Source organism: Aegilops tauschii, chromosome 5 (assembly GCF_002575655.3).
Source record: "Aegilops tauschii subsp. strangulata cultivar AL8/78 chromosome 5, Aet v6.0, whole genome shotgun sequence".
NCBI lineage: Eukaryota > Viridiplantae > Streptophyta > Magnoliopsida > Poales > Poaceae > Aegilops > Aegilops tauschii.
In genome coordinates, this window is record NC_053039.3 from 540922670 (window position 1) to 540950487 (window position 27818).

Genomic DNA, 27818 nt, shown 5'->3' on the forward strand with positions numbered 1-27818 from the left:
GTGAAGGACCTCCCAAATAATTCTTGCAAAATTGGACCAAATCATTTTTCTAAAATACTAGGCCATATTTAATGCACAATTGACCAAATGGTTGGGTGTAAAAAGTTTTGATCCACCTCTCTTGAAAAAGACAAATTTCCGCCGATTCAGCTGGAAGCGGGTCAAATTTGAACTATAGCTGCCTCATAGTTTGCTATTTATTTTTTACAAAAATAATTTCTAGGTACATAAGTATCTATTTAATCAGAGAAACACCAAAAAATTCCAAGATTCCACCACTAGCTAGGAACGGTCATTCCCGCCGTTTTGACTGCATTTTGAAACGGGCATAACAAATTCAAAAAAAATCAAAAAATTGGGAAACCTTAGCATTTGTGTCATCATATGTGGCCAAGTTCCCAGGAAAAATAACAAACTTGTAATACGGCAATTATTTTCAAAAAAGTGTTCTCAGAAACGAGCTATCACGTGTGGAGATGAATGGCTTTGAAGCCAAATGATCAATCTTATGGCCACATTCATGGCATAGTTTGTTCAAATGATCTCAAATTGTTCACAAGGGTGCATATTGGAATGGCAAACAATGTTCCCTAAGGAAGTTTTCATTTTCTTTGGACGAAAAATCCATTTTCCATTTTTCAAGTGTCCGAAATAAGCTTTTTTGTGAAGGACCTACCAAATATTTGTTGCAAAATTGTACCAAATCAATTTTCTAAAATACTAGGACATATTTAATGCACTATTGACCAAATGGTTGGGTGTGAGAAGCTTTGATCCACCTCTCTTGAAAAAGAAAAATTTCCGCCGATTCAGCTGGAAGCGGGTCAAATTTGAACTATAGCTGCCTCATAGTTTGCTATTTAGTTTTTACAAAAATAATTTCTAGGTACATAAGTATCTATTTAATCAGAGAAACACCAAAAAATTCCAAGATTCAACCACTAGCTAGGAACGGTCATTCCCGCCGTTTTGACCGCATTTTGAAACGTGCATAAAAATTTCAAAAAATCAAAAAATTGGGAAACCTTCGCATTGTGTCATCATATGTGGCCAATTTCCCAGGAAAAATAACAAACTTGTAGTACGGCAATTATTTTATAAAAGTGTTCTCAGAAACGAGCTATCACGTGTGGAGATGAATGGCTTTCAAGCCAAATGATCAATCATATGGCCACATTCATGGCATAGTTTGTTCAAATGATCTCATATTGTTCACAAGGGTGCATATTGGAATGGCAAACAATGTTGCTTAAGGAAGTTTTCATTTTCTTTGGACGAAAAAACCATTTTCCATTTTTCGAGTGCCCGAAAGGAGGTTTTTTTGTGAAGGACCTCCCAAATAATTGTTGCAAAATTGGACCAAATCATTTTTCTAAAATACTAGGCCATATTTAATAAACAATTGACCAAATGGTTGGGTGTAAAAAGTTTTGATCCACCTCTCTTGAAAAAGACAAATTTCCGCCGATTCAGCTGGAAGCGGGTCAAATTTGAGCTATAGCTGCCTCATAGTTTGCTATTTATTTTTTACAAAAATAATTTCTAGGTACATAAGTATCTATTTAATCAGAGAAACACCAAAAAATTCCAAGATTCCACCACTAGCTAGGAACGGTCATTCCCGCCGTTTTGACTGCATTTTGAAACGGGCATAACAAATTCAAAAAAAATCAAAAAAAATTGGGAAACCTTAGCATTTGTGTCATCATATGTGGCCAAGTTCCCAGGAAAAATAACAAACTTGTAATACGACAATTATTTTCAAAAAAGTGTTCTCAGAAACGAGCTATCACGTGTGGAGATGAATGGCTTTGAAGCCAAATGATCAATCTTATGGCCACATTCATGGCATAGTTTGTTCAAATGATCTTAAATTGTTCACAAGGGTGCATATTGGAATGGCAAACAATGTTCCCTCAGGAAGTTTTCATTTTCTTTGGACGAAAAATCCATTTTCCATTTTTCAAGTGTCCGAAATAAGCTTTTTTGTGAAGGACCTACCAAATATTTGTTGCAAAATTGTACCAAATCAATTTTCTAAAATACTAGGACATATTTAATGCACTATTGACCAAATGGTTGGGTGTGAGAAGCTTTGATCCACCTCTCATGAAAAGACAAATTTCCATCGATTCAGCAAGAAGCCGGTCAAATTTCAACTGTAGCTGCCTTGTAGTTTGCTCTTTATTTTTTTCAAAAAATCATTTCTAGGTACATAAGTATCTATTTAATCAGAGAAACACCAAAAAATTCCAGGATTCAACCACTAGCTAGGAACGGTCATTCCCGCCGTTTTGACCGCATTTTGAAACGTGCATAAAAAATTCAAAAAATCAAAAAATTGGGAAACCTTCGCATTGTGTCATCATATGTGGCCAAGTTCCCAGGAAAAATAACAAACTTGTAGTACGGCAATTATTTTATAAAAGTGTTCTCAGAAACGAGCTATCACGTGTGGAGATGAATGGCTTTCAAGCCAAATGATCAATCTTATGGCCACATTCATGGCATAGTTTGTTCAAATGATCTCATATTGTGCACAACGGTGCATATTGGAATGGCAAACAATGTTGCCTAAGGAAGTTTTCATTTTCTTTGGATGAAAAAACCATTTTCCATTTTTCGAGTGCCCGAAAGGAGGTTTTTTTGTGAAGGACCTCCCAAATAATTGTTGCAAAATCTGACCAAATCATTTTTCTAAAATACTAGGCCATATTTAATGCACAATTGACCAAATGGTTGGGTGTAAAAAGTTTTGATCCACCTCTCTTGAAAAAGACAAATTTCCGCCGATTCAGTTGGAAGCGGGTCAAATTTGAACTGGATCTGCCTCATAGTTTGCTATTTATTTTTTACAAAAATAATTTCTAGGTACATAAGTATCTATTTAATCAGAGAAACACCAAAAAATTCCAAGATTCCACCACTAGCTAGGAACGGTCATTCCCGCCGTTTTGACTGCATTTTGAAACGGGCATAACAAATTCAAAAAAAAATCAAAAAATTGGGAAACCTTAGCATTTGTGTCATCATATGTGGCCAAGTTCCCAGGAAAAATAACAAACTTGTAATACGGCAATTATTTTCGAAAAAGTGTTCTCAGAAACGAGCTATCACGTGTGGAGATGAATGGCTTTGAAGCCAAATGATCAATCTTATGGCCACATTCATGGCATAGTTTGTTCAAATGATCTCAAATTGTTCGCAAGGGTGCATATTGGAATGGCAAACAATGTTCCCTAAGGAAGTTTTCATTTTCTTTGGACGAAAAATCCATTTTCCATTTTTCTAGTGTCCGAAATAAGCTTTTTTGTGAAGGACCTACCAAATATTTGTTGCAAAATTGTACCAAATCAATTTTCTAAAATACTAGGACATATTTAATGCACTATTGACCAAATGGTTGGGTGTGAGAAGCTTTGATCCACCTCTCATGAAAAAGACAAATTTCCATCGATTCAGCAAGAAGCCGGTTAAATTTCAACTGTAGCTGCCTTGTAGTTTGCTCTTTATTTTTTTCCAAAAATCATTTCTAGGTACATAAGTATCTATTTAATCAGAGAAACACCGAAAAATTCCAAGATTCAACCACTAGCTAGGAACGGTCATTCCCGCCGTTTTGACCGCATTTTGAAACGTGCATAAAAAATTCAAAAAATCAAAAAATTGGGAAACCTTCGCATTGTGTCATCATATGTGGCCAAGTTCCCTGGAAAAATAACAAACTTGTAGTACGGCAATTATTTTAAAAAAGTGTTCTCAGAAACGAGCTATCACGTGTGGAGATGAATGGCTTTCAAGCCAAATGATCAATCTTATGGCCACATTCATGGCATAGTTTGTTCAAATGATCTCATATTGTGCACAAGGGTGCATATTGGAATGGCAAACAATGTTGCCTAAGGAAGTTTTCATTTTCTTTGGACGAAAAAACCATTTTCCATTTTTCGAGTGCCCGAAAGGAGGTTTTTTTGTGAAGGACCTCCCAAATAATTGTTGCAAAATTGGACCAAATCATTTTTCTAAAATACTAGGCCATATTTAATGCACAATTGACCAAATGGTTGGGTGTAAAAAGTTTTGATCCACCTCTCTTGAAAAAGACAAATTTCCGCCGATTCAGCTGGAAGCGGGTCAAATTTGAACTATAGCTGCCTCATAGTTTGCTATTTATTTTTTACAAAAATAATTTCTAGGTACATAAGTATCTATTTAATCAGAGAAACACCAAAAAATTCCAAGATTCCACCACTAGCTAGGAACGGTCATTCCCGCCGTTTTGACTGCATTTTGAAACGGGCATAACAAATTCAAAAAAAATCAAAAAATTGGGAAACCTTAGCATTTGTGTCATCATATGTGGCCAAGTTCCCAGGAAAAATAACAAACTTGTAATACGGCAATTATTTTAAAAAGTGTTCTCAGAAACGAGCTATCACGTGTGGAGATCCATGGCTTTCAAGCCAAATAATCAATCATATGGCCACATTCATGGCATAGTTTGTTCAAATGATCTCATATTGTGCACAAGGGTGCATATTGGAATGGCAAACAATGTTGCTTAAGGAAGTTTTCATTTTCTTTGGATGAAAAAACCATTTTCCATTTTTCGAGTGCCCAAAAGGAGGTTTTTTTGTGAAGGACCTCCCAAATAATTGTTGCAAAATTGGACCAAATCATTTTTCTAAAATACTAGGCCATATTTAATGCACAATTGACCAAATGGTTGATTGTAAAAAGTTTTGATCCACCTCTCTTGAAAAAGACAAATTTCCGCCGATTCAGCTGGAAGCGGGTCAAATTTGAACTATAGCTGCCTCATAGTTTGCTATTTATTTTTTACAAAAATAATTTCTAGGTACATAAGTATCTATTTAATCAGAGAAACACCAAAAAATTCCAAGATTCCACCACTAGCTAGGAACGGTCATTCCCGCCGTTTTGACTGCATTTTGAAACGGGCATAACAAATTCAAAAAAAATCAAAAAAAATTGGGAAACCTTAGCATTTGTGTCATCATATGTGGCCAAGTTCCCAGGAAAAATAACAAACTTGTAATACGACAATTATTTTCAAAAAAGTGTTCTCAGAAACGAGCTATCACGTGTGGAGATGAATGGCTTTGAAGCCAAATGATCAATCTTATGGCCACATTCATGGCATAGTTTGTTCAAATGATCTTAAATTGTTCACAAGGGTGCATATTGGAATGGCAAACAATGTTCCCTCAGGAAGTTTTCATTTTCTTTGGACGGAAAATCCATTTTCCATTTTTCAAGTGTCCGAAATAAGCTTTTTTGTGAAGGACCTACCAAATATTTGTTGCAAAATTGTACCAAATCAATTTTCTAAAATACTAGGACATATTTAATGCACTATTGACCAAATGGTTGGGTGTGAGAAGCTTTGATCCACCTCTCATGAAAAAGACAAATTTCCATCGATTCAGCAAGAAGCCGGTCAAATTTCAACTGTAGCTGCCTTGTAGTTTGCTCTTTATTTTTTTCAAAAAATCATTTCTAGGTACATAAGTATCAATTTAATCAGAGAAACACCAAAAAATTCCAAGATTCAACCACTAGCTAGGAACGGTCATTCCCGCCGTTTTGACCGCATTTTGAAACGTGCATAAAAAATTCAAAAAATCAAAAAATTGGGAAACCTTCGCATTGTGTCATCATATGTGGCCAAGTTCCCAGGAAAAATAACAAACTTGTAGTACGACAATTATTTTATAAAAGTGTTCTCAGGAACGAGCTATCACGTGTGGAGATGAATGGCTTTCAAGCCAAATGATCAATCTTATGGCCACATTCATGGCATAGTTTGTTCAAATGATCTCATATTGTGCACAAGGGTGCATATTGGAATGGCAAACAATGTTGCCTAAGGAAGTTTTCATTTTCTTTGGACGAAAAAACCATTTTCCATTTTTCGAGTGCCCGAAAGGAGTTTTTTTTGTGAAGGACCTCCCAAATAATTGTTGCAAAATTGGACCAAATCATTTTTCTAAAATACTAGGCCATATTTAATGCACAATTGACCAAATGGTTGGGTGTAAAAAGTTTTGATCCACCTCTCTTGAAAAAGACAAATTTCCGCCGATTCAGTTGGAAGCGGGTCAAATTTGAACTATAGCTGCCTCATAGTTTGCTATTTATTTTTTACAAAAATAATTTCTAGGTACATAAGTATCTATTTAATCAGAGAAACACCAAAAAATTCCAAGATTCCACCACTAGCTAGGAACGGTCATTCCCGCCGTTTTGACTGCATTTTGAAACGGGCATAACAAATTCAAAAAAAAATCAAAAAATTGGGAAACCTTAGCATTTGTGTCATCATATGTGGCCAAGTTCCCAGGAAAAATAACAAACTTGTAATACGGCAATTATTTTCGAAAAAGTGTTCTCAGAAACGAGCTATCACGTGTGGAGATGAATGTTTTTGAAGCCAAATGATCAATCTTATGGCCACATTCATGGCATAGTTTGTTCAAATGATCTCAAATTGTTCACAAGGGTGCATATTGGAATGGCAAACAATGTTCCCTAAGGAAGTTTTCATTTTCTTTGGACGAAAAATCCATTTTCCATTTTTCTAGTGTCCGAAATAAGCATTTTTGTGAAGGACCTACCAAATATTTGTTGCAAAATTGTACCAAATCAATTTTCTAAAATACTAGGACATATTTAATGCACTATTGACCAAATGGTTGGGTGTGAGAAGCTTTGATCCACCTCTCATGAAAAAGACAAATTTCCATCGATTCAGCAAGAAGCCGGTTAAATTTCAACTGTAGCTGCCTTGTAGTTTGCTCTTTATTTTTTTCCAAAAATCATTTCTAGGTACATAAGTATCTATTTAATCAGAGAAACACCGAAAAATTCCAAGATTCAACCACTAGCTAGGAACGGTCATTCCCGCCGTTTTGACCGCATTTTGAAACGTGCATAAAAAATTCAAAAAATCAAAAAATTGGGAAACCTTCGCATTGTGTCATCATATGTGGCCAAGTTCCCTGGAAAAATAACAAACTTGTAGTACGGCAATTATTTTAAAAAAGTGTTCACAGAAACGAGCTATCACGTGTGGAGATGAATGGCTTTCAAGCCAAATGATCAATCTTATGGCCACATTCATGGCATAGTTTGTTCAAATGATCTCATATTGTGCACAAGGGTGCATATTGGAATGGCAAACAATGTTGCCTAAGGAAGTTTTCATTTTCTTTGGACGAAAAAACCATTTTCCATTTTTCGAGTGCCCGAAAGGAGGAAATGGTTGGGTGTAAAAAGTTTTGATCCACCTCTCTTGAAAAAGACAAATTTCCGCCGATTCAGTTGGAAGCGGGTCAAATTTGAACTATAGTTGCGTCATAGTTTGCTATTTATTTTTTACAAAAATAATTTCTAGGTACATAAGTATCTATTTAATCAGAGAAACACCAAAAAATTCCAAGATTCCACCACTAGCTAGGAACGGTCATTCCCGCCGTTTTGACTGCATTTTGAAATGGGCATAAAAAATTCAAAAAAAAATCAAAAAATTGGGAAACCGTCGCATTGTGTCATCATATGTGGCCAAGTTCCCAGGTAAAAAAACTTGTAATGCGGAAATTATTTTAAAAAAGTGTTCTCAGAAACGAGCTATCACGTGTGGAGATCAATGGCTTTCAATCCAAATGATCAATCTTGTGGCCACATTCAATGCATAGTTTGTTCAAATGATCTCATATTGTGCACAAGGGTGCATATCGGAATGGCAAACAATGTTGCCTAAGGAAGTTTTCATTCTTTGGACAAAAAAACATTTTCCATTTCTGAGTGCCCGAAATGAGGTTTTATTATGAAGGAACTACCAAATAATTGTTGCAAAATTGGACCAAATCAATTTCCTAAAATACTAGGACATATTTAATGCACAATTGACAAAATGGTTGGGTGTAAAAAGTTTTGATCCACCTCTCATGAAAAAGACAAATTTCCGCCGATTCAGTTGGAAGCGGGTCAAATTTGAACTGCAGCTGCCTCATAGTTTGCTATTTATTTCTTCCAAAAATTATTTCTAGTTACATAAGAACGTATTTAATCATAAATACATGGTTTGGTGGCGATACATCGAGGTTTGGGCGGTAGCCGAGGGCCCCAACTCTAGAGCGCGTAAACTCGCATGCCCGCCGCGTGGTCACCGCGTGACCGTGGCGTTGCCACGTGTTCTGGGCGGCCTAGGCATGTCTAGTGGGTTGGGCACTCCCCAGGTAGGTGCTAGGAAGAAAATTACAACATAAGATTCTCACGAGGAGACCGATCGATGCTCAAACATGAATTAGCAGCCAAGTGTTTGATTAGCGGTACGGGAAATGTACATGGCTAATGGGCGTGAGTTTTGGCTGAGGATGATCAGTTACTAAGAAGACCGTCTTCACAAATTTTTAGCTCAAAAGGTGGAGCCTAGGTGGTACTTGCTTTGCAAAGTACCACACTGGACATAAATACGAATGTTGAAGCTGGGCTCAAAATAATGAATGGATTGAGCTGGCATTTGCTGGAAGATGGTTATTTGGGCATAGGAAAGCACCGTAGAAAATGGATACTATTTGGACATCCCAAAGTGGTACTTCCTTCACAAAGTGTTGTCCTGAATAGAATAGGAAAATGAATATTGTTGAATTATTTTTGAACTAAGCAAGGAAGGTTTTTTACATATTTGACGAAGATATGACCCAAAGAATTTATGAGATTTTTTGGGAATTTTGGGAATGACATAAATATAGGTTGCTTCACAACCTCGGGTAAAAATTGCCACATGGACATGACACATAGGCAAAACTGACGAGGTGGCGCCTAGTCATAGCAACCCACCACAATTTACAAGGTTATGACCATCTATATTAGTCGTGATCAGCTAGAAATAAGGCAGCGGACCAGTGCTATCTGCTTTATGTCCATTTCGTCAAAGGAAATTACGACCTTTCTGACCAAAATGGTTGTTATAGTTTAGGGTTTGGAGCCCCCCGAATAGCTTTTGACCAATTGGTCTGAAATGGTCATAGATCTATGACCAATTCTTCCAGGGTCACTGACAGAAGGTCACTAGTTGACATATTTCTTGTAGTGCTCCAGTCAGCCCACTTCATGTCACACACTATAGGCTTCTTGTCCAGTAGAATGGTTTCAAAGAAATCTTCTTGCTCTTTGGTGTGGAACCTGTAGTCCACAGCAGTCTTCCTTCTCACAGCATAAGGGTCACTTTGTCTCCAAAGTCTCAGACCTGCATCATTCCTGATGCTCATATCCTCTGCCACTGGATGGCTGTCATCATGATCTGGAATCTTTGGTTTAAGTTTCCTTAGAACTTGGGCTAAAGCATCTTCTTCTTCCATCTCAGGCACTGGGGCCTTGTTCTTCTCTGCAGCTGGAATGTTCCTAGTGCTCCGCTTGGGATTTGAAGGCTTTTGAGCTTGAGCAGCAGCTTTGGGTGCAGTCTTGGGCTTTGAACGGGCAGCCCCAGACTTAATTGCATCCCCCATTAGCTTTTGGGACTTGGGTGCTGGTGCAGCATCCTCTTCCTCTTCTTCTTCTTCTTCTTCTTCTTCTTCTTCTTCTTGTTCTTCTTCAGAATCTCTCACCATGGTTGATTTTCCAAGTACTTTTGCAGTTGTGGTTCTTGCCCTTTTCTTCTTCTTCTTGCCACCAGCCACATCATCATCTGACTGTTCTATAGTGAACTGCATGGTTTCTCCTGTTGGAACTTTCTTTGGCTTGGATATTGACACCCTTTTAGCAGGAATTTTCTTATGCATACCAGGCTTTGTTGCAGCAGCCGTACCATATTCCTTATTCAGGACTTTCTTTTTGGAGCTCACTTCCTCCTCATTTGCCACATAGTCGTCCTCAGAGTCTGAGGTTCTCTTCTTCCTTGTCCTAGTGGCTGCCTTGGGCAAATTGCTTGGGGTGCTCCTGCTGCCATCATCATAGCTGCTAGAGGGACTAGTGCCCTCACTCATGTGCACTTGCTCTTCTGATTTGTTCTGGCTATCACTCTGGGCAGACATTCTCGCAAAGCAAGCAGACAGCAGACCCTATGAATAGATATAGATGAGATAGAGTGGATGAGCATCACAAATTGCAGATTTTTTTGCAAAACAGATGAGTCAAAAACTTAGTTTTAGTTCTCCACATAAAGCATTTTGGAGCTACCGATTTGTTAAACTCGGTGACATCGAAGAAACTTTTGGAGTCTAAACTAGTGATCTTTGTGAGACCGAGACAATGTTCGGTGGCTCCGAGATTGCTAGGGTTTCACAGAGTGTTGAACTCGGTCACAGCGATTTGCAACTTTCGGTCAGACCGAAGAGTGCAAGTGCTATGGCCTAAGCCAAATCGGCGAGATCGATTTCCACAACTCGGTCGGTCCGAGATGGGTTCGGCAGAAACCTAACCCTAAATTTTCGAACCAAACCTAATCTAAGGGATGTTCTTGCTGGATAGATTGATCTAATATGTGGTAAAGAACATGGCATTGCATTGTGCTAAGAATAGGAGTAAGGAATTAGCACAAAAGATCGAACTCATACCCTAGTTCGGCGGTGAGTTCGCTACGGCGGCAACGGCGGGAAGGAAATCCATTGACAGTGATGGAGACCAGCAGCGGGAGGTCGCTGGCGACGAGAAGACGACCCGGAGACCCGAGGCGGTAGAGCAGGACACGCGCGGGATGGAGGGTTTTGAATAAATTTCCAAAATCTCACCCGTCGGTATATATATCCTGACCCTGTCGGTGTGACCGAGTGGAACAACTCGGTGGCACCGGGATGCAGAATCGCAAGCGGTTACTGCAACTCGGTGTGACCGAAAAGTTCAAATCGGTTGCACCGAGATTGAAAACCTAGATCAACTGAGTGAACTCGGTGTGATCGAAGTGGATGAATCGGTCAGACCGAAATTCACAGAGAGGTTTTGGAAGTTTAAGTCTATGACGAATCGGGGACTCCGAGTGCTCCTCACATAGAGTGGTTCAAATCTGACTTGATCAAACTTTGTGATGTAGCATGAATAGAGTTTGAGACGAGAAAAGCATAGATAGCTAGAGGAGGTTCTTAGGCATTCTTTTCCATCCACTTGGCAAGAGAGAAATAGCCAAACAATCAAAGCAACGAGTGGATGTCCTCGAATGAGTAAAATATGCAATCAACATGCTCACACAATGAAATGGCAAATGAAATATGTGAAAAAGCATGCACAAACACTCTAGCATCTATCAAGAAATTGGCGATGACTAGGTCATCTACATATGAGTATATTGACTTAGGAGTCAAATGAGAACATTTGATCATAGGTCATACTCATCGCTTAAGCACAAGTGGGTTTACCACTTTTACATAAAGCATTGTTGTGTTCACACCATTAGAGTTGCTTTAGCTCAATTGATTAGAGTAAAGCTCCCCCTAGATTTGATATCCCCCCTAGAGGGATGAACTAACCTTGGGTTTTGTCGATGATGACTTCACGTAGATGTTGAAGATGTGGATGCTCAATGTTGATGTAGATCATTTGGAGCAATCAATTGGAGTGTGTTGCACTTTCAATACCTTGTCCCTTGTCTTACCAACAAGAGGGTTTGTGACTCTGAACTAGTGCAAGATTTGGAAGTTGTTTGCACTTGTCCTTGCCAAGATGATATGAGTGAAGTATGTTGGCGGAGTCACCCTCAAGAACTCTCCAGTTCTTCTTCTTTGGGATCCACATCATCTTGATGGGAATCTTTGGAGTTGTAGTCGTACTTGAGGAAGTAGAACTTGATGTCGTCTTGGGAACCCACTTGGCCAAGGCCTTAGGAGCTTCTTCAAATGCATCAATCTCCTCTTGAAGCTTGTCCTTGCCTTTTTGCTTGTGGTCTTGTGGTGGAAGATCATATTGAGCTTTTGTCCCTTGGAAAGAAGTAGGATCATACTTCTCTTGTTGAGGAACAAACTTCGTCTTGGGGTATTGATCATCTTCCCACTCAACTCGATTGGCATTAAACCTTCGTTCAAAACCAATTCCTTGATTCTTCCGGTGCCTTCCTTGCTTGCGTACAATTTCCTCAAATTGCTTACTCCCAGCAAGGCTCTTGTAAACACCTTTCTCTATAATTCCCTTCAATAAGCTATTTTCTTGCTCAAGTGTAACTTGGCTAAGAGAATCATTAGTGGAATCAAGAGAACTACTGGAAGCAACAATATTGGATTTAACATGATTATTGTTACCACTAGAACAAGAATCTTTCTTACTCTTGTTGTTAGATTTTACTTGTGGCATGTAAGTAGACAAGAGTAAATGCTTGGCAATGTAAGAAGAACTTTTCTTACGACGATCATCATTGATTGCTTTTAAGAACCCATGCTCTTGCTCAAGGTTGAGCTTTTCAAAGCGTAGCTTCTCTTGAGTCTTTAAAAGTTCTCGATGATCTTCTAAGGTAGTTTCATGAGCTAACTTAAGAGTGTTCAGTTCTTTAGTTAGACGCTCAATCTCCTTCTTATCATCGCCATTCATTTTATCTTGATTAACATGATTAATAGCAAGTTCATCATGGTTTTCATCACTAGAGTTGTCAACAAGTAAATCATCATCACCTAGCAAATCATCTTCATCACTATTGAAATCAACATACTCGGGTTGTGATACCTTTAGGCCTTTAGCAATTAAGCATCTCCAAATTCCTTCATTTGGTGAGTTAAATATGTCGTAGGAGTTGGTTGACACAAGTGCTAGACCGGCAACACCTTCATCTTGAGTATATTCGGAGTCGGAGTGGTAACTTCTTTCGCGGTGATGGTCCGAGTCGGAGCCGGATACCCATTCACTAACATGAGCTTGATGTCTTCGTTTTGTGTAGCTCCTTGATGATTTGTCCTTCCTTTCCGAATCCTTGCTTCTCCGAGAGGTTCTTAGTTCATAACGATCATCTCTACGCCTTCTCTCTCTTGGTGGTGATTCTTGTCTTGTTCTTTTCCTTTTGGGCGAATCTTCTCTTCGTTTGTAGGGGGCCGTACACTCATTGGAGTAGTGTCCGGGTCTTCCACAATTGTAGCAATTACTCTCATGACTAGAAGATCGTTTGGCATTGTAGGACCTTGACTTGGAACTTATTTCCTTGATTCTACTCTTGTAGAACTTGTTGAAGTTCTTCACCATTAGGCTCAATTCCTCATTGAAGGTTTGTTTCTCACTTGATGATGTAGGAGTATCACATGAGGCTTTGTAAGCACCACTTGACTTGTTGTGAAGTTCTTCCTTATCCTTTTTTGAAGGTTAACGACAGTGGGAGAGGCTCCCACTGACTTTTGTATTACTCACAAAGAAACCAGTTACATCATTGTTACAAGTGGGTTTTGTGGCCCCCCGGCCAAAACTCCTATGAGGCTACCAGTGCAAGTATTACAATTGTTGTATGTATGTGTCTAGGAAAGGACGCAATTCCTCCCTACAACTGTGAACCAACAGGGTCAAAAGCTCTTTGAATCTAGCCAGCCATGAACCAAAAGAGTGTGGAATCCCTCTGAAGTGTTGATTATTTCTCTCCTTCCACAAGCTCCATGCAGCCATCAAGAAGATGTCCATAAACAGTGGTCACCGCCAGTGTTCTCTGCCAGCGTGCAGCAAAGCGAGCCTGTTCCCAGTGCTTGGCCAAAGCATCCCAACCTTATCCCAGCATTGTTGGCTGAACGGGCAAGTGAAGAAGAGGTGTTCCACCGTTTCCTTAGGGGGGTTCTGGCAAAGCATGCAAGTGTAAGTGTTGCCCTCCATGACGAAGTGCGTGCGTCTCAGCATGTTCCTAGTGTTAAGACGATCAAGAAACGACAGCCAGCCAAACATTTTGAATTTGATCGGGCTTTTAGCCTTCCATAGCCAACGGAAGGCATCATCAGCAGCTGTATCTCTCAAGCAGTTATCGTAATATAGCTTGGAGGAGAAAGCCCCACCAAGGTTGCATTCCCAGGCATCTGTGCACCCCTCATCAAGGAGCACATGCATCGTTCCTTGCTGGATTCCTCTAACTTCCTCTCGAGCTTGTGTGGACAGTGGCAGGTGGAAGATCAAGCTGGGATCCGTAGCAGTGATAATTTTTGCTACCGGCTCATCTTCATTTATATAGAAAGAGAAAGCTCCGTGGTAAATCTCCATTAATGGGGTGTCACAGTCGTCAAACCAGACGTCTTTCCAGAACAGGGAGGAGGATCCGTTGCCCAGAGTGACTCTGGTGATCCCACGGAAAACATCGCTGAGCTGCATTACATCACGCCACCGGAAAGAGCCAACAGGGTCCATCGCATGCGATACTTTATCCGTGTAGTAAGTATCCCAGACCATAGTCACGCAGGGGACGTCATGGTGATTATAAAACTTAAACAGATGCTTCCGCAGCAATGCTACATTCTGTGTCTTCTACAGACCAACTCCCAGGCCGCTAGGGAGTTGTTTTTGACACCATATTCAGAGTTCTTCGCCCAGAGACAGTACCTGCGCAGCTTATCAAGGTGCTCAATCACTTTGGGGTGGAGCTTGATTGTACACATGGCATAAATTAACATCGACGTCACTCCCGAGTTAACCAAAGTGAGTTTTGCCCCAGAGGACAACAAAGACAGAGCAGTGGACATTTTCCCCTCCACCCCGTGCACAAGTGGCATGAGCTCAACCAATGTGGGCCTGGTCGTGCCCATGGTGAACGGCATTGAGCCAACCGAGCAGCCAAGAACCTGAGCTAGTTGTAACGCACGCTGATGATCAAGATTGATAGGGATTAGGGTGGATTTGTGGAAGTTGATCTTCAGATCAACCGATGTTGTGTAGTCCTCAAGGATTTTTTTCATGCGGGCAACTTGATCAGGGCAGGCTGGCATCACCAGGATGGTGTGATCCGCATATTGCACCACCGGGTAGTCACTGTCGCGATTGCATTGAATGGGCAGCTCGATCAACCCACGAGGAAATGCGTCATTGACCGCTGCTTGGAGGAGATCATCAGCGAGGACAAAAAACAGTGGAGAGAGGGGGTCGCCCTGACGCAACACACATTTGCACTGAAACTTTCTGCCAGGGACCCCATTAAGGAGGACAGATGACACTCCAGACCCAAAGATTGTTTCCATCCATCCCAGCCATTTATCATCAAAACCCATGTGTCTCATGATCTCCATGATTGGGATGTGCTCTATGGTGTCGAAAGCTTTGGCGAAGTCCATCTTGAGCAGAATAATCTCACGCGACGACCTCTGGCATTGGTGGATATATTCAAATGACCATGCAAGACAGTCTTGGATGGTTCTCCCCTTGATGAACCCATACTGGTTCCTATGTATGATTTTCAGAATAACTTCCTGTAGACGATTGGCCAAGATCTTTGTGACAATTTTCGGACAACAGTTTAGCAGGGTTATTGGCATGTTGTCATTTGCGGTTTCAGGAGATAAGGTCTTTGGTATCAAGGTAATGTATCCCTGGCTAATGCTGGTGATATCAAGGTTGCCCTCATGGAAATCCTGGCACATCTTGTAGAAATCCTCCTTGATAATCTGCCAATAGCTCTTAAGAAATCAACCATTAAAACCATCGGGGCCCGGCGCCAGGTCTGCCGGCATCTCCTTTATGACTGCATCAATTTCCTCCTTAGAGAAGGGAAATGACAGCTCATGAGATCTCATGAGCAACAATTTTTCCAATGACTTCCATTGGCTTGAGATCTTTGTAATTGGGCATCATTTGGATCAATGTGCACACGGTATCATATTTTCCATCCAAGGCTCTTAGGATCTTCTTGATGATGAATCTATCAGTCATCTCTTCACTTCCTAAGGCGGCAATCTCATTTGTGATGAGGGCAAGCCTAGAGTACATTTCAGTGACACCTTCGCCATCGTTCATTTTGAACTTGTCAAGTTGACTTTGAGGCACATCCAATTTGGATTCCTTGACGGCGTCGGTACCCACGTGCATATCAATCAAAGTATCCCAAATTTCCTTTGCATTCTCAAGACGGCTGATTTTGTTGAATTCTTCGAGGCACAATCCGTTGAAGAGGATATCGCAAGCTTGAGCATTGTATTGCAGCATCTTCAACTCTTCTGCGGTAGCTTCACGGTTCGGTTCCCTCCCATCAAAGAATTCACCTTGCAAGCCAATACACACAATAGCCCAAACGGCGGGGTTATGTCCAAGAATATGCATTTTCATATTATGCTTCCAACTAGCAAAATTAGTACCATCAAAGTAAAGACCTCTACGGTGGTAATTTCCCTCGCTAGACGCCATACTCTCCTAGGTTGTGAAACCAAGGCTATGATCACCAAAAGCTATGGAAATCAAGGCAAAAGGAGACCAAAGCTTTGATACCACTTGTAGGATCGATAGTATGTCTAGAGGGGGGTGATTAGACTACTTGACCAAATAAAAAAGTATAGCAGCGGAATGCAAAACATTGCACATGAAGGTGAAGGGAGGAATTTGGAGGGAGAAAACGCAATATAGACACGGAGATTTTTGGCGTGGTTCCGATAAGTGGTGCTATCGTACATCCACGTTGATGGACACTTCAACCCACAGAGGGTAACGGTTGCGCGAGTCCACGGAGGGCTCCACCCACGAAGGGTCCACGAAGAAGCAACCTCATCTATCCCATCATGGCCATCGCCCACGAAGGACTTGCCTCACTAGGGTAGATCTTCACGAAGTAGGCGATCTCCTTGCCCGTACAAACTCCTTGGTTCAATTCCACAATCTTGACGGAGGATCCCAAGTGACACCTAACCAATCTAGGAGACATCACTCTCCAAAATATAATAGATGGTGTGTTGATGATGAACTCCTTGCTCTTGTGCTTCAAATGATAGTCTCCCCAACACTCAACTCTCTCTCACAGATTTGGATTTGGTGGAAAGATGATTTGAGTTGAAAGCAACTTGGGGAAGGATAGAGATCAAGATTCTTGTGGTTGGAATGGAATATCTTGGTCTCAACACATGAGTAGGTGGTTCTCTCTCAGAAAATGTATGCTGAAAGTGAAGGCATGTTCTGATGGCTCTCTCCATGAATGAAGAGTGCGTGGAGGGGTATATATAGCCCCAAAACAAAATCTAACCGTTACACACAATTCACCAAACTCGGTGGGACCGAATCATAAAACTCGGTCAGACTGATTTAGTTCAAAATGTGAACGTTAGGATTTTCGGTGGGATCGACATGTCAACTTGGTAGGACTGATTTAATTAATGTTAGGGCATAACATAATCTCGGTGAGACCGATCACACAAACTCGGTAGGACCGATTTCTGTAATAGGCAAATAGAGAGTTGGACAGGCAAACTCGGTGGAACCGAATCGCTCATTTCGGTGAGACCGAAACGTTACGAAAGGGAAACAGAGAGTTTGCATTGCGAACTCGGTGGGACCGATCGCTCATCTCGATTGGACCGAAACGTTATGAAGGGAAATAGAGGGTTTGCAATCCCATCTCGGTGAGACCGAAATTCCTATCGGTGAGACCAAAGTGACAAGGGTTTCTGGTAGTGGATATGTCAAATGAACTCGCTGGCGCGGGATAGATCAAATCGGTGGGGACGAGTTTGACTTTTGGTTTGGGACATATGTGGATATGAGAAATTGGTTGAGGGCTTTTGGAGCATATCACTAAGCATTTTGAGCAAGCAAGCCATTAAGCAACACCTCATCCCCTTTTAATAGTATTGGCTTTTCCTATGGACTCAGTGTGATCTTGGATCACTAAAATGAAAATGTAGAGTCTTGAGCTTGAGCCAATATGTGTCCTTAGTATTTTGAGGGGTCCACATTCCTAGTCCATGCCATGCCAATCATTGAACTTTCTGAAATAATCATCTTGAAGTAGCATTAGTTCAATGAGCTATATGTTTTTAGGTATTACCAAAACCATCCAGGGATAGTTGCACTTTCACCTCCACCTCCGCCTCCCTCCTTCGGGCGGCGATGGTGGAGCGGGTGATGATCCCAGCGGCCGACGATGGGGTGGCGGCCATGACCAGCACATCCCGCCTTCGGGCGGTGGTGGCAGAGCGGATGATGGCCATGGTGGCCGGCAGTGGGGTGTTGGCCACGAAAGCCACCTAACGCCTTCGGGTTGCGGCGGCATAGCGGGCGATGGCCCTGGCTTTCGACGGTGGTGTGGCGGCAATGGCGGCCGACAACAGCTGCAGACGGGAAGCGGTGGCGGAGCGTGTGGTGGGTGTTCCGCGCACACCCAACTGGGATGCCATGCACAATATACTACACCGGGACTGCGCCGCCGCGGCGGTGTAGCCTCCTAGCTGGAGCTATCCTCTGATGACGCCGGAGTGGTTGAGCAACGACGACAGACCGGTGCCATTGGCGATTGTGGGAGAAGCAGACAAGATAAGCTACAGGGAGGGAGGGGAAAATGTGATGCAGGACTCGCCGGCCGTGAGGTTTTATATAGTAGGCTGATAAGCATTGGGATTTTGGGGGATTTCATCGAGTCGGGCGTGAAGCTTGCGCAGGAACCTGCGCGGTTGCGCGGGAATGGGCTCACCACCGTTTGGCCAAAAGATCGCCCCCGCATGCTGCTCAAGCTTGCACTCGAAGCCGTCTGCGGTAGCGGTGTGACAAGACGTGCGAGAGGAGAATGAAAGGACACGTACACATACGGTTAATAAAAAAACCTTTGCAATTTAATTACCTACTATACCCCCGTCCTGGTTTATAAGTAGGATTTAACTAATAAAATATGAATGCATGTCGCCAGAGATAATATCTTTAGATTCGTATTTTAAGATAGTTTCCAGTTATATAATTTTTGTAACATGCACTAACATTTTATTGGTTAAATTTAAGGTTATATACCAGCAATAGTTTGCCCACAACACACACGGCTTAGTCCATCACAAACAGCTCGGATGGATCAACTGTATGCCACGTATCGCACATGCAACTCTAATCTGATTCATGCTTGATGTCTCTGACATCGCTCGAACAGTTTGTATTATTTGCCACGTATCACTGTGCCGGCCTCTGCTCGCGTCCCTCGGCAAGCTCTGCTCGCCGTTAGGCGCCGCAGCACGCTGTGCTCGCCGTTAGGCGCCGCGGCACGCTTTGCTCGCGTCCGTCGGCACGCTCGGCTTGTGGATAGCTTTTTCTTGCGTGTTCAACTTCTATATGCATATATATGGTTGCTCGCCATTGAGGAGACCGCGGAGCGCTCTGCTCGCGTCCCTCCGCGCGTGCTCTGCCAACAGTTGGGCCTGCACACGATTACGTCGGGGGCCCCATATGCATGTGGTTGCGCCGCGCGCGTTGCCACGCGATGCAGTTACGTGTGCCACGATGGAGTTACCCACTGCAAATTAGAACTGCCATCAGGGCGTGCCGATATTCCAAGCCATCCGGCATGCCCTTTAATTCCGGCGGCCATTATAACCTTAGTCTTTTCAACCTTTCTATCGCGCCCCACAACACTACAAGCGCACCCACGACGACACATAGATAGGGGATGTCTAGCGGCGCTCCAATGGAGTTTGGCGAGCATAAAGTGGAGACACACACGAGGGACACAGATCTCTCGGTGGTGTACACCATCGACCCGGCCGTGGTGAACGACTACATCAACACCGTTGAGCAGTTGCTTGCTCGAGAAAAGTACAAGGTGGTCGACATCGACCTCCAGTACATCGGCGGTCGTCCCAACATAGATCAGAAGGTTGCCATCGCCCAGTTGTGCGTGCGCCATCAAGTCCTCATCTACCACTACTGCATGGCCATAGAGCCTTCTGACCATTTCGCCAAGTTTGTCAAAAGCACCGATTACAATTTTGCTACGGTGGAAACCACCGATGATGTAAAAGCGCTCAGGGTTACGGGCTTGGCCTGCAAGAACCTTGTCGAAATCCGTGAGCACTACAGGGTCTAGGGTAGATTGAAGAAGGACTCCCTGGTTGAACTCGCCTCAGCCATCATTGACCCATACAACGAAAAGATGAAGCAGGATGCCAATAGAACACGTCCCGTATCCTGGCATGGGCCTTGGATGCGGCAACTGGATGATCCTCACCTCAGGTTCGCGGCCAAGAGCATGTACACATGCTACGACATGCACAGGCGGATCGTTGACATGAGGAAGTTCCTCGTTACCCAAATCGACGAGGTCGGATCGAGCCACAAGCAGAGCAAGCGTCACAAGAAGTAGATGATGATCAGATGATCGTTTATCCTAGCTAATCATGCATGTAATATATAGTTTACTTTGGTGTGTGGAAATGTCATGTGTGTAGTAGCCACCTATGTAATTATGCATGTAATATTTTACTTTGGTGTGTGCAAATGCCATGGTTGTAGTAGCCACCTTTGTAAGTGGATGTTTAATTTGGTTATGCAACCATGTCCTTATAAGTGTGTGTATATATATGTTGTTATTCTGTATGCAATCCCATCGCACAACACACACATCTTATTAGCAGCAATCGTCTGTATTATTATCGGTCTTCGCACACATTTCTGATTACACACATGTTTGTCGCGTATCACACACATCTAGTTATGTTGACCTGTTTCTGTTCTCTTGTCTATAAGCAAACAGTTCATCCGAGTGAACCGCATGCCATATATCGCACACACCTTGATCTGGTTGACCATTTCTTTTGCGTTGCCTAATAAAAAATATTTCATCCGAGTGAACCGTTTGCTGTATATCGCACACACCTTCATCTGGCTGCCCGTTTCTTTTGTTCCTCCTCATCGCAAACAGTTAATTGAACTGAACCGTATGCCCTGCATCGCACACGAAACTAAAATCTGACCGTGTTTGATGCATCCATCATCGAAAATGTTTTGCACCTTTTTTGACGGTTTTTTACACCACTGTTTGCGATTATTGCATCGCACACAGTTTCGTCGAAGGGTCTCTGATCGTAGTGTCATGTTACCAGCATCCTGCAGTAATACATGTATTTAAGTTCCCGATCAATACAATTCTAGCATGAATAATAAACATTTATCATGAATAAGGAAATATAAAATAACAACTTTATTATTGCCTCTAGGGCATATTTCCTTCAGTGTGCCATATTTGGCCCATTAAGTCCATATAGCCTCCTGGGGCTCCCTGGAACCCCTTCCGGTGATCCGACTACCCGGTACCTCCCGAAACTCTTCCGATGTCCAAATATCATTGTCATATATATCGATACTTACCTCCGGACCATTCTGGAGCTCCTGTCTGTGATCTCATCCGGGACCCCGAACAACATTCAGTCATCGAATGGTATAACTCATATAACACTATATTGTCAACAAACGTTAAGCGTGCGGACCCTACGGGTTCGAGAACTATGTAGACATGACCCAGACACATCTCCGGTCAATAAGCAATAGCGGAACCTGGATGCCCATATTGGTTCCTACATATTCTACGATTATCTTTATCGGTCGAACCGTTATGACAACATACATAATTCCCTTTGTCTATCGGTATGTTACTTGCCCGAGATTCGATCGTCGGTATCTTCATACCTAGTTCAATCTCGTTACCGGCAAGTCTCTTTACTCATTATGTAATACATCATCTCATAACTAACTCCTTAGTCACTTTGCTTGTAAGCTTATTATGATGTATATTACCTAGAGGGCCCAGAGATACCTCTCCGATACTCGAAGTAACAAATCCCAATATCGATCCATGCCAACTCAACAGACACCTTCGGAGATACCTATAGAGCATCTTTATGATCACCCAGTTTCGTTGTGACATTTGATAGCAAACAAGTATTCCTACGGTATCCGGGAGTTTCATGATCTCATGGCCGAAGGAATATGTATTTGACATTAAGAAAGGAGTAGCAATAAACTGAACGATCATATGCTAAGCTAACGGATGGGTCTTGTCCATCACATCATTCTCCTAATGATGTGATCCCATTATCAAGTTACAACACATGTCTATGGTTAGGAAACCTTAACCATCTTTTGATCAACGAGCTAGTCTAGTTCAGGCTCACTAGGGACACGGTACTTGTTTATGTATCGACACATGTATTTAAGTTTTCGGTCAATACAATTCTAACATGAATAATAAACCTTTATCAAGAATAAGGGAATATAATAATAAAAACTTTATTATTGCCTCTAGGGCATATTTCCATCAGTCTCCCACTTGCACTAGAGTCAATAATCTAGTTCACATCACCATGTGATTAACACCCATAGTTCACATCGCCATGTGACTAACACCCAAAGAGTTTACTAGAGTCAATAATCTAGTTCACATCGCCATGTGATTAACACCCAAAGAGTACTACGGAGTGATCATGTTTTGCTTGTGAGAGAGGTTTAGTGAATGGGTCTGCTACATTCAGATCCGTATGTATTTTGCAAATTTCTATGTGTACAATGCTCAACATGGAGCTACTCTAGCTAATTTCTCCCACCACTACTAGAAAAAAGGTGTTAGTGGCGCACCAGTTTTTGCTATTAATGGCGCACTATAGGTGCACCACTAATAACAAATAGTAATGGCGCACCTCTGGTGCGCCATTAGTATCCCAGATAATAGTGGCGCACCGCATAGTGCGCCATTACTATGCCTAGAAGTGCGCCATTACTATCTGACTATAGAAGTGCGCCATTACTAACAATTCTTTTTCAAAAAAAATTCAGAATTTTTGTTTCATATTTTTTTTCCAATTGTTTTTCAGAATTTTATTTTCGTTTTTTTTCTTAATCTCGGGTCACTATGGCTTAACCTCGGGTCAATATGCTTAATCTCAAGTCAAATCGCACTCCATGGTCAAACTTTCCGGAAGGTCACTCATCCTCACACTACTCCAGCCAAAGCACGCTTAACTTCATAGTTCTATTAAACCCAGCACCAGCTCACTTAACAGGCACTTGTTGATATATCTATCATATCAATCCTATTAAACCTTGTTGATGTCTAGGACTTTGTTCATGTTCATGAGTGTGATGAAGTTTTGAAAAAATATTTCAAACTTCCCGGTCATATTACGTATCATATTTTGAACATTTTTTCCAAAAAAAAATTCGAAACCAATTTTTTTCTGTTACTAGTGGCGCACCTAGCAAATGGTGCGCCATTACTAAGTTTGAAATTTTTTTCCATTCCCCCCCTCTAGATCTTAAAAGCCCCGTATCTTTTATTCGGTTAGGTTTTTGGGGATTCTAAAAAACTTCAACGGGGTTTCCAACTAGTGGTAAATTCGGATGTAACTTTTCGAGTAGATGATTTTTCATATAAAAAACTTTTTAAGCCGAGTTCGTATGCAAAAGTTATGCCCATTTTACTAAATTCCTGAGAGATTTTGCAAATAAAGTCGAAATTCATATTTGTAAATTTTCCCAACAACTAGACCACATATCACATGGGAAACTTATTTTCTTTTATTTTTTTGACATTTCCATCATTTTATTTTATTTTTTTAAAACTGAAAAGGCGGTCCGGGGGGTGCATTTAGTAATGGCCCACCTTCACAAAGTTAGTAATGGCGCACTTTGTATAGGTGCGCCATTACTAAGTTTGACATAGTAATGGCGCACCTATGCAAAGTGCGTCATTACTAAGTTTGATCAAGGTTTCACCCAGTCATACACATAGTTATGGCGCACTTTGTAAAGGTGCGCCATTACTATGTCAACTTAGTAATGGCGCACCTATACAAAGTGCGCCATTACTATGTGTATGACTGGGTCAAACCTTGGTCAAACTTAGTAATGGCGCATTTTTCACCTGGTGCGCCATTACCGTTTTGGTTACTAATGGCGCACCTACACATGGTGCGCCATTACTATATAGAAGTGGTGCACCACGTACATGGTGCGCCATTAATGTCCATATCAGCTATAGCCTTTTTCTTGTAGTGCACTTTCAATACGTATGTAGAATGAGACTCAGAGTCATCCGAATCGGGGTCAAAGCTTGCATCGACATAACCCTTTACGACGAACTCTTTATCATCTCCATAACCGAGAAACATTTCCTTAGTCCTCTTAGGTAACTAAGGATAATTTTGACCGCTGGTAAGGCACACAACTCATGGCAAGGCACACAACTGGTCCGCTACACAGCATGGCGTACTTTATAGAACCTATGGCTGAGGCATATGGAATGACTTTCATTCTCTCTCTATCTTCTGACGTGGTCGGGCTTTGAGTCTTACTCAACTTCATACCTTGCAACACAGGTAAGAACCCTTTCTTTGATTGATCCACTTTGGACTTCTTCAAAACTTTGTCAAGGTATGCACTTTGTGAAAGTCCTATTAAGCGTCTCAATCTATCCCTATAGATCTTGATGCCCAATATGTAAGTAGATTCACCGAGGTCTTTCATTGACAAATTATTATTCATGTATCCTTTTATGCTTATCCCGAAATTCTATATCATTTCCAATCAATAGTATGTCATCCACATATAATATCAGAAATGCTACAGAGCTACCACTCACTTTATTGTAAACACAGGCTTCACCGTAAGTCTGTATAAAACCATATGCTTTGATCACCTCATTAAAGAGAATATTCCAACTCCGATATACTTGCACCAGTCCATAGATGGATCGCTGGAGCTTGCACATTTTTTTAGCACCTTTAGGATTGAAAAAACCTTCTGGTTGCATCATATACAAATCTTCTTTAAGAAATCCATTAAGGAATGCAGTTTTGACGTCCATTTGCCAGATTTCATAATCATAAAATGTGCCAACTGCTAACATGATTCAGACAGACTTAAACATTGCTACGGGTGAGAAAGTCTCATCGCAGTCAACCCCTTGAACTTGTGGAAAACCTTTCTGCGACAACTCGAGCTTTGTAGATAGTGATATTACCATTAGTGTTCATCTTCCTCTTGAAGATCCATTTATTCTCAATGGCTTGCCGATCATCGGGCAAGTCTACCAAAGTCCACACTTTTGTTCTAATACATGGATCCAATCTCAGATTTCATGGCCTCAAGCCATTTATCGGAATATGGGCTCATCATAGCTTCTTCATAGTTCATAGGTTCGCCTTGGTCTAATGACTTCCAGGACAGGATTACCGTAGCACTCTGGTGCAGAACGTGTTATGGTTGACCTACGAAGTTCAGTAGTAACTTGATTTGAAGTTTCATGATCATCATCATTACTTCTTCTCTAGTTGGTGTAGGCATCACGGGAACGGTTTTCTCCGATGTGCTACATTCCAATTCGAGAGAAGGTACAATTACCTCATCAAGTTATACTTTTCTCCCACTCACTTCTTTCGAGAGAAACTCCTTCTCTAGAAAGGACCCATTCTTAGCAACAAAGATCTTGCCTTCGGATCTGTGGTATAAGGTGTACCCAATAGTCTATTTAGGGCATCCTATGAAGACGCACTTCTCCGATTTTGGTTCGAGCTTACCAGGCTGAAGCCTTTTTACATAAGCATCGCATCCCCAAACTTTGAGAAACGACAGCTTAGGTTTCTTGCCAAACCATGGTTCATATGGTGTCCTCTCAATAGATTTAGACGGTGCCCTATTTAATGTGAATGTATCTCTCTCTAATGCATAACCCCAAAACGATAGTGGTAAATCGGTAAGAGACATCATAGAACGCACCATATCTAATAAAGTGCGGTTACGACGCTCATACACACCATTACGCTATGGTGTTCCAGGTGGCGTGTGTTGTGAAACAATTCCATATTGTTTTAAATGATGGCCAAACTCGTAACTCAAATATTCGCCTCCGCGATCAGATCATAGAAACTTTATTTTCTTGTTACGATGACTCTCCACTTCACTCTGAAATTCTTTGAACTATTCAAATGTTTCAGACTTGCGTTTCATCAAGTAGATATATCCATACCTACTCAAATCATCTATGAAGGTCAGAAAATAACAATACCTGCCGCGTGCCTCAACACTCATCGGACCGCATACATCGCTATGTATTATTTCCAATAAGTCATTAGCTCGCTCCATTGTTCCGGAGAACGAAGCTTTAGTCATCTTGCCCATAAGGTATGGTTCGCAAGTATCAAATGATTCCAAAAGTCCATCCGTATGGAGTTTCTTCATGCTCTTTATACCAATATGACCTAAATGGCAGTGCCACAAGTATGTTGCACTATCACTATCAACTTTGCATCTTTTGGCATCAATATTATGAATATCTGTATCACTATGATCGAGATTCAATAAACCATTCACATTGGGTGTATGACCATAGAAAGTTTTATTGATGTAAACAGAACAACAATTATTCTCTAACTTAAATGAATAACCGTATTACCATAAATACAATTTAAGCTTGTTCATGCTCAACGCAAACATCAAATAACATTTATTTGGGCTCAAAACTAATCCCGAAGGTAGAGGGAGTGTGCGATGGTGATCATATCAATCTTGGAAACACTTCCAACACACATCATCACCTCACCCTCAACTAGTCTCCATTTATTCTGCAACTCCTGTTTCGAGTTACTAATCTTAGCAACTGAACTGGTATCAAATACCCAGGGGCTACTACGAGCACCAGTAAGGTACACATCAATAACATGTATATCAAATATAAATTTGTTTACTTTGCCATCCTTCTTATCCGCCAAGTATTTGGGGTAGTTCCGCTTCCAGCGACCATTTCCTTTGCAGTAGAAGCACTCAGTTCAGGCTTGGGTCCAGCATTGGGCTTCTTCACGGGAGTGGCAACTTACTTGCCATTCTTATTGAAGTTCCCTTTCTTTCCCTTGCCCTTTTTCTTGAAAATAGTGGTCTTGTTAACCATCAACACTTGATGCTCCTTCTTGATTTCTACCTCCACCGATTTTAGCATCGCGAAGAGCTTTGGGAATCGTTTCTGTCATCCCTTGCATATTTATAGTTCATCACGAAGCTCTAGTAGCTTGTTGATAGTGACTGGAGAAATCTGTTAACCACTATCTTAACTGGAAGATTAACTCCCACTTGACTCAAGTGATTGTAGTACCCAGACATTCTGAGTACATGCTCACTGGCTAAGCTATTCTCATCTATTTTGTAGGCAAAGTACTTGTCAGAGGTCTCATACCTCTCAACACGGGCATGAGCCTAAAATACCAATTTCAGCTCTTGGAACATCTCATATGTTCCATAGCATTCAAAACGTCTTTGGAGCCCTGATTCTAAGGCGTAAAGCATGGCGCACTAAACTATCAAGTAGTCATCAGATCGAGCTTGTCAAACGTTCATAATGTCTGTATCAGCTCCTGCAGTAGGTCTGTCACATAGCAGTGCATCAAGGACATAATTCTCCTATGCAGCAATAAGGATAATCCTGAGATCACGGACCCAATATGCATTATTGCTACTAACATCTTTCAACTTAGTTTTCTCTAGGAACGCATTAAAAAATACAAGGGAACGGTAACACGTGCCATTGTTCTACAACATAGATATGCCAATACTATCAAGACTAAGTTCATGATAAATTAAGTTCAATTAATCAAATTACTAATGAACTCCCACTTAAATAAACATCCCTCAAGTTGTCTAAGTGATACATGATCCAAATCAACTAACTCAAGTGCGATCATCATGTGAGATGGGATAGTCATCAATGGTCACTACTACAGGATGCTGCTAACGCGACACGACGATCAGAGACCCTTTCGACGAAACTGTGTGCGATGCAATAATCGAAAATGGTGGTGTAAAAAACCCGTCAAAAAGGTGCAAAACGTTCGCGATGACGGATGCATCAAACACGGTTCGGATTTTAGTTGCGTGCCCGATGCAGAGCATACGGTTTATCCAGATGAACTGTTTGCGATTAGACA

General features: G+C 41.5%; 1 protein-coding gene across 1 annotated transcript; it reads right to left on the minus strand.

The window, feature by feature from the left end:
* Positions 1–13614: 13614 nt before the first annotated feature.
* On the minus strand, positions 13615–14313 carry LOC141023128 (uncharacterized). The gene has a single exon (XM_073499456.1). It carries the CDS (start codon positions 14311–14313, stop codon positions 13615–13617), a length of 699 nt encoding a protein of 232 aa, XP_073355557.1.
* Between the last annotated feature and the right edge of the window lie 13505 nt (positions 14314–27818).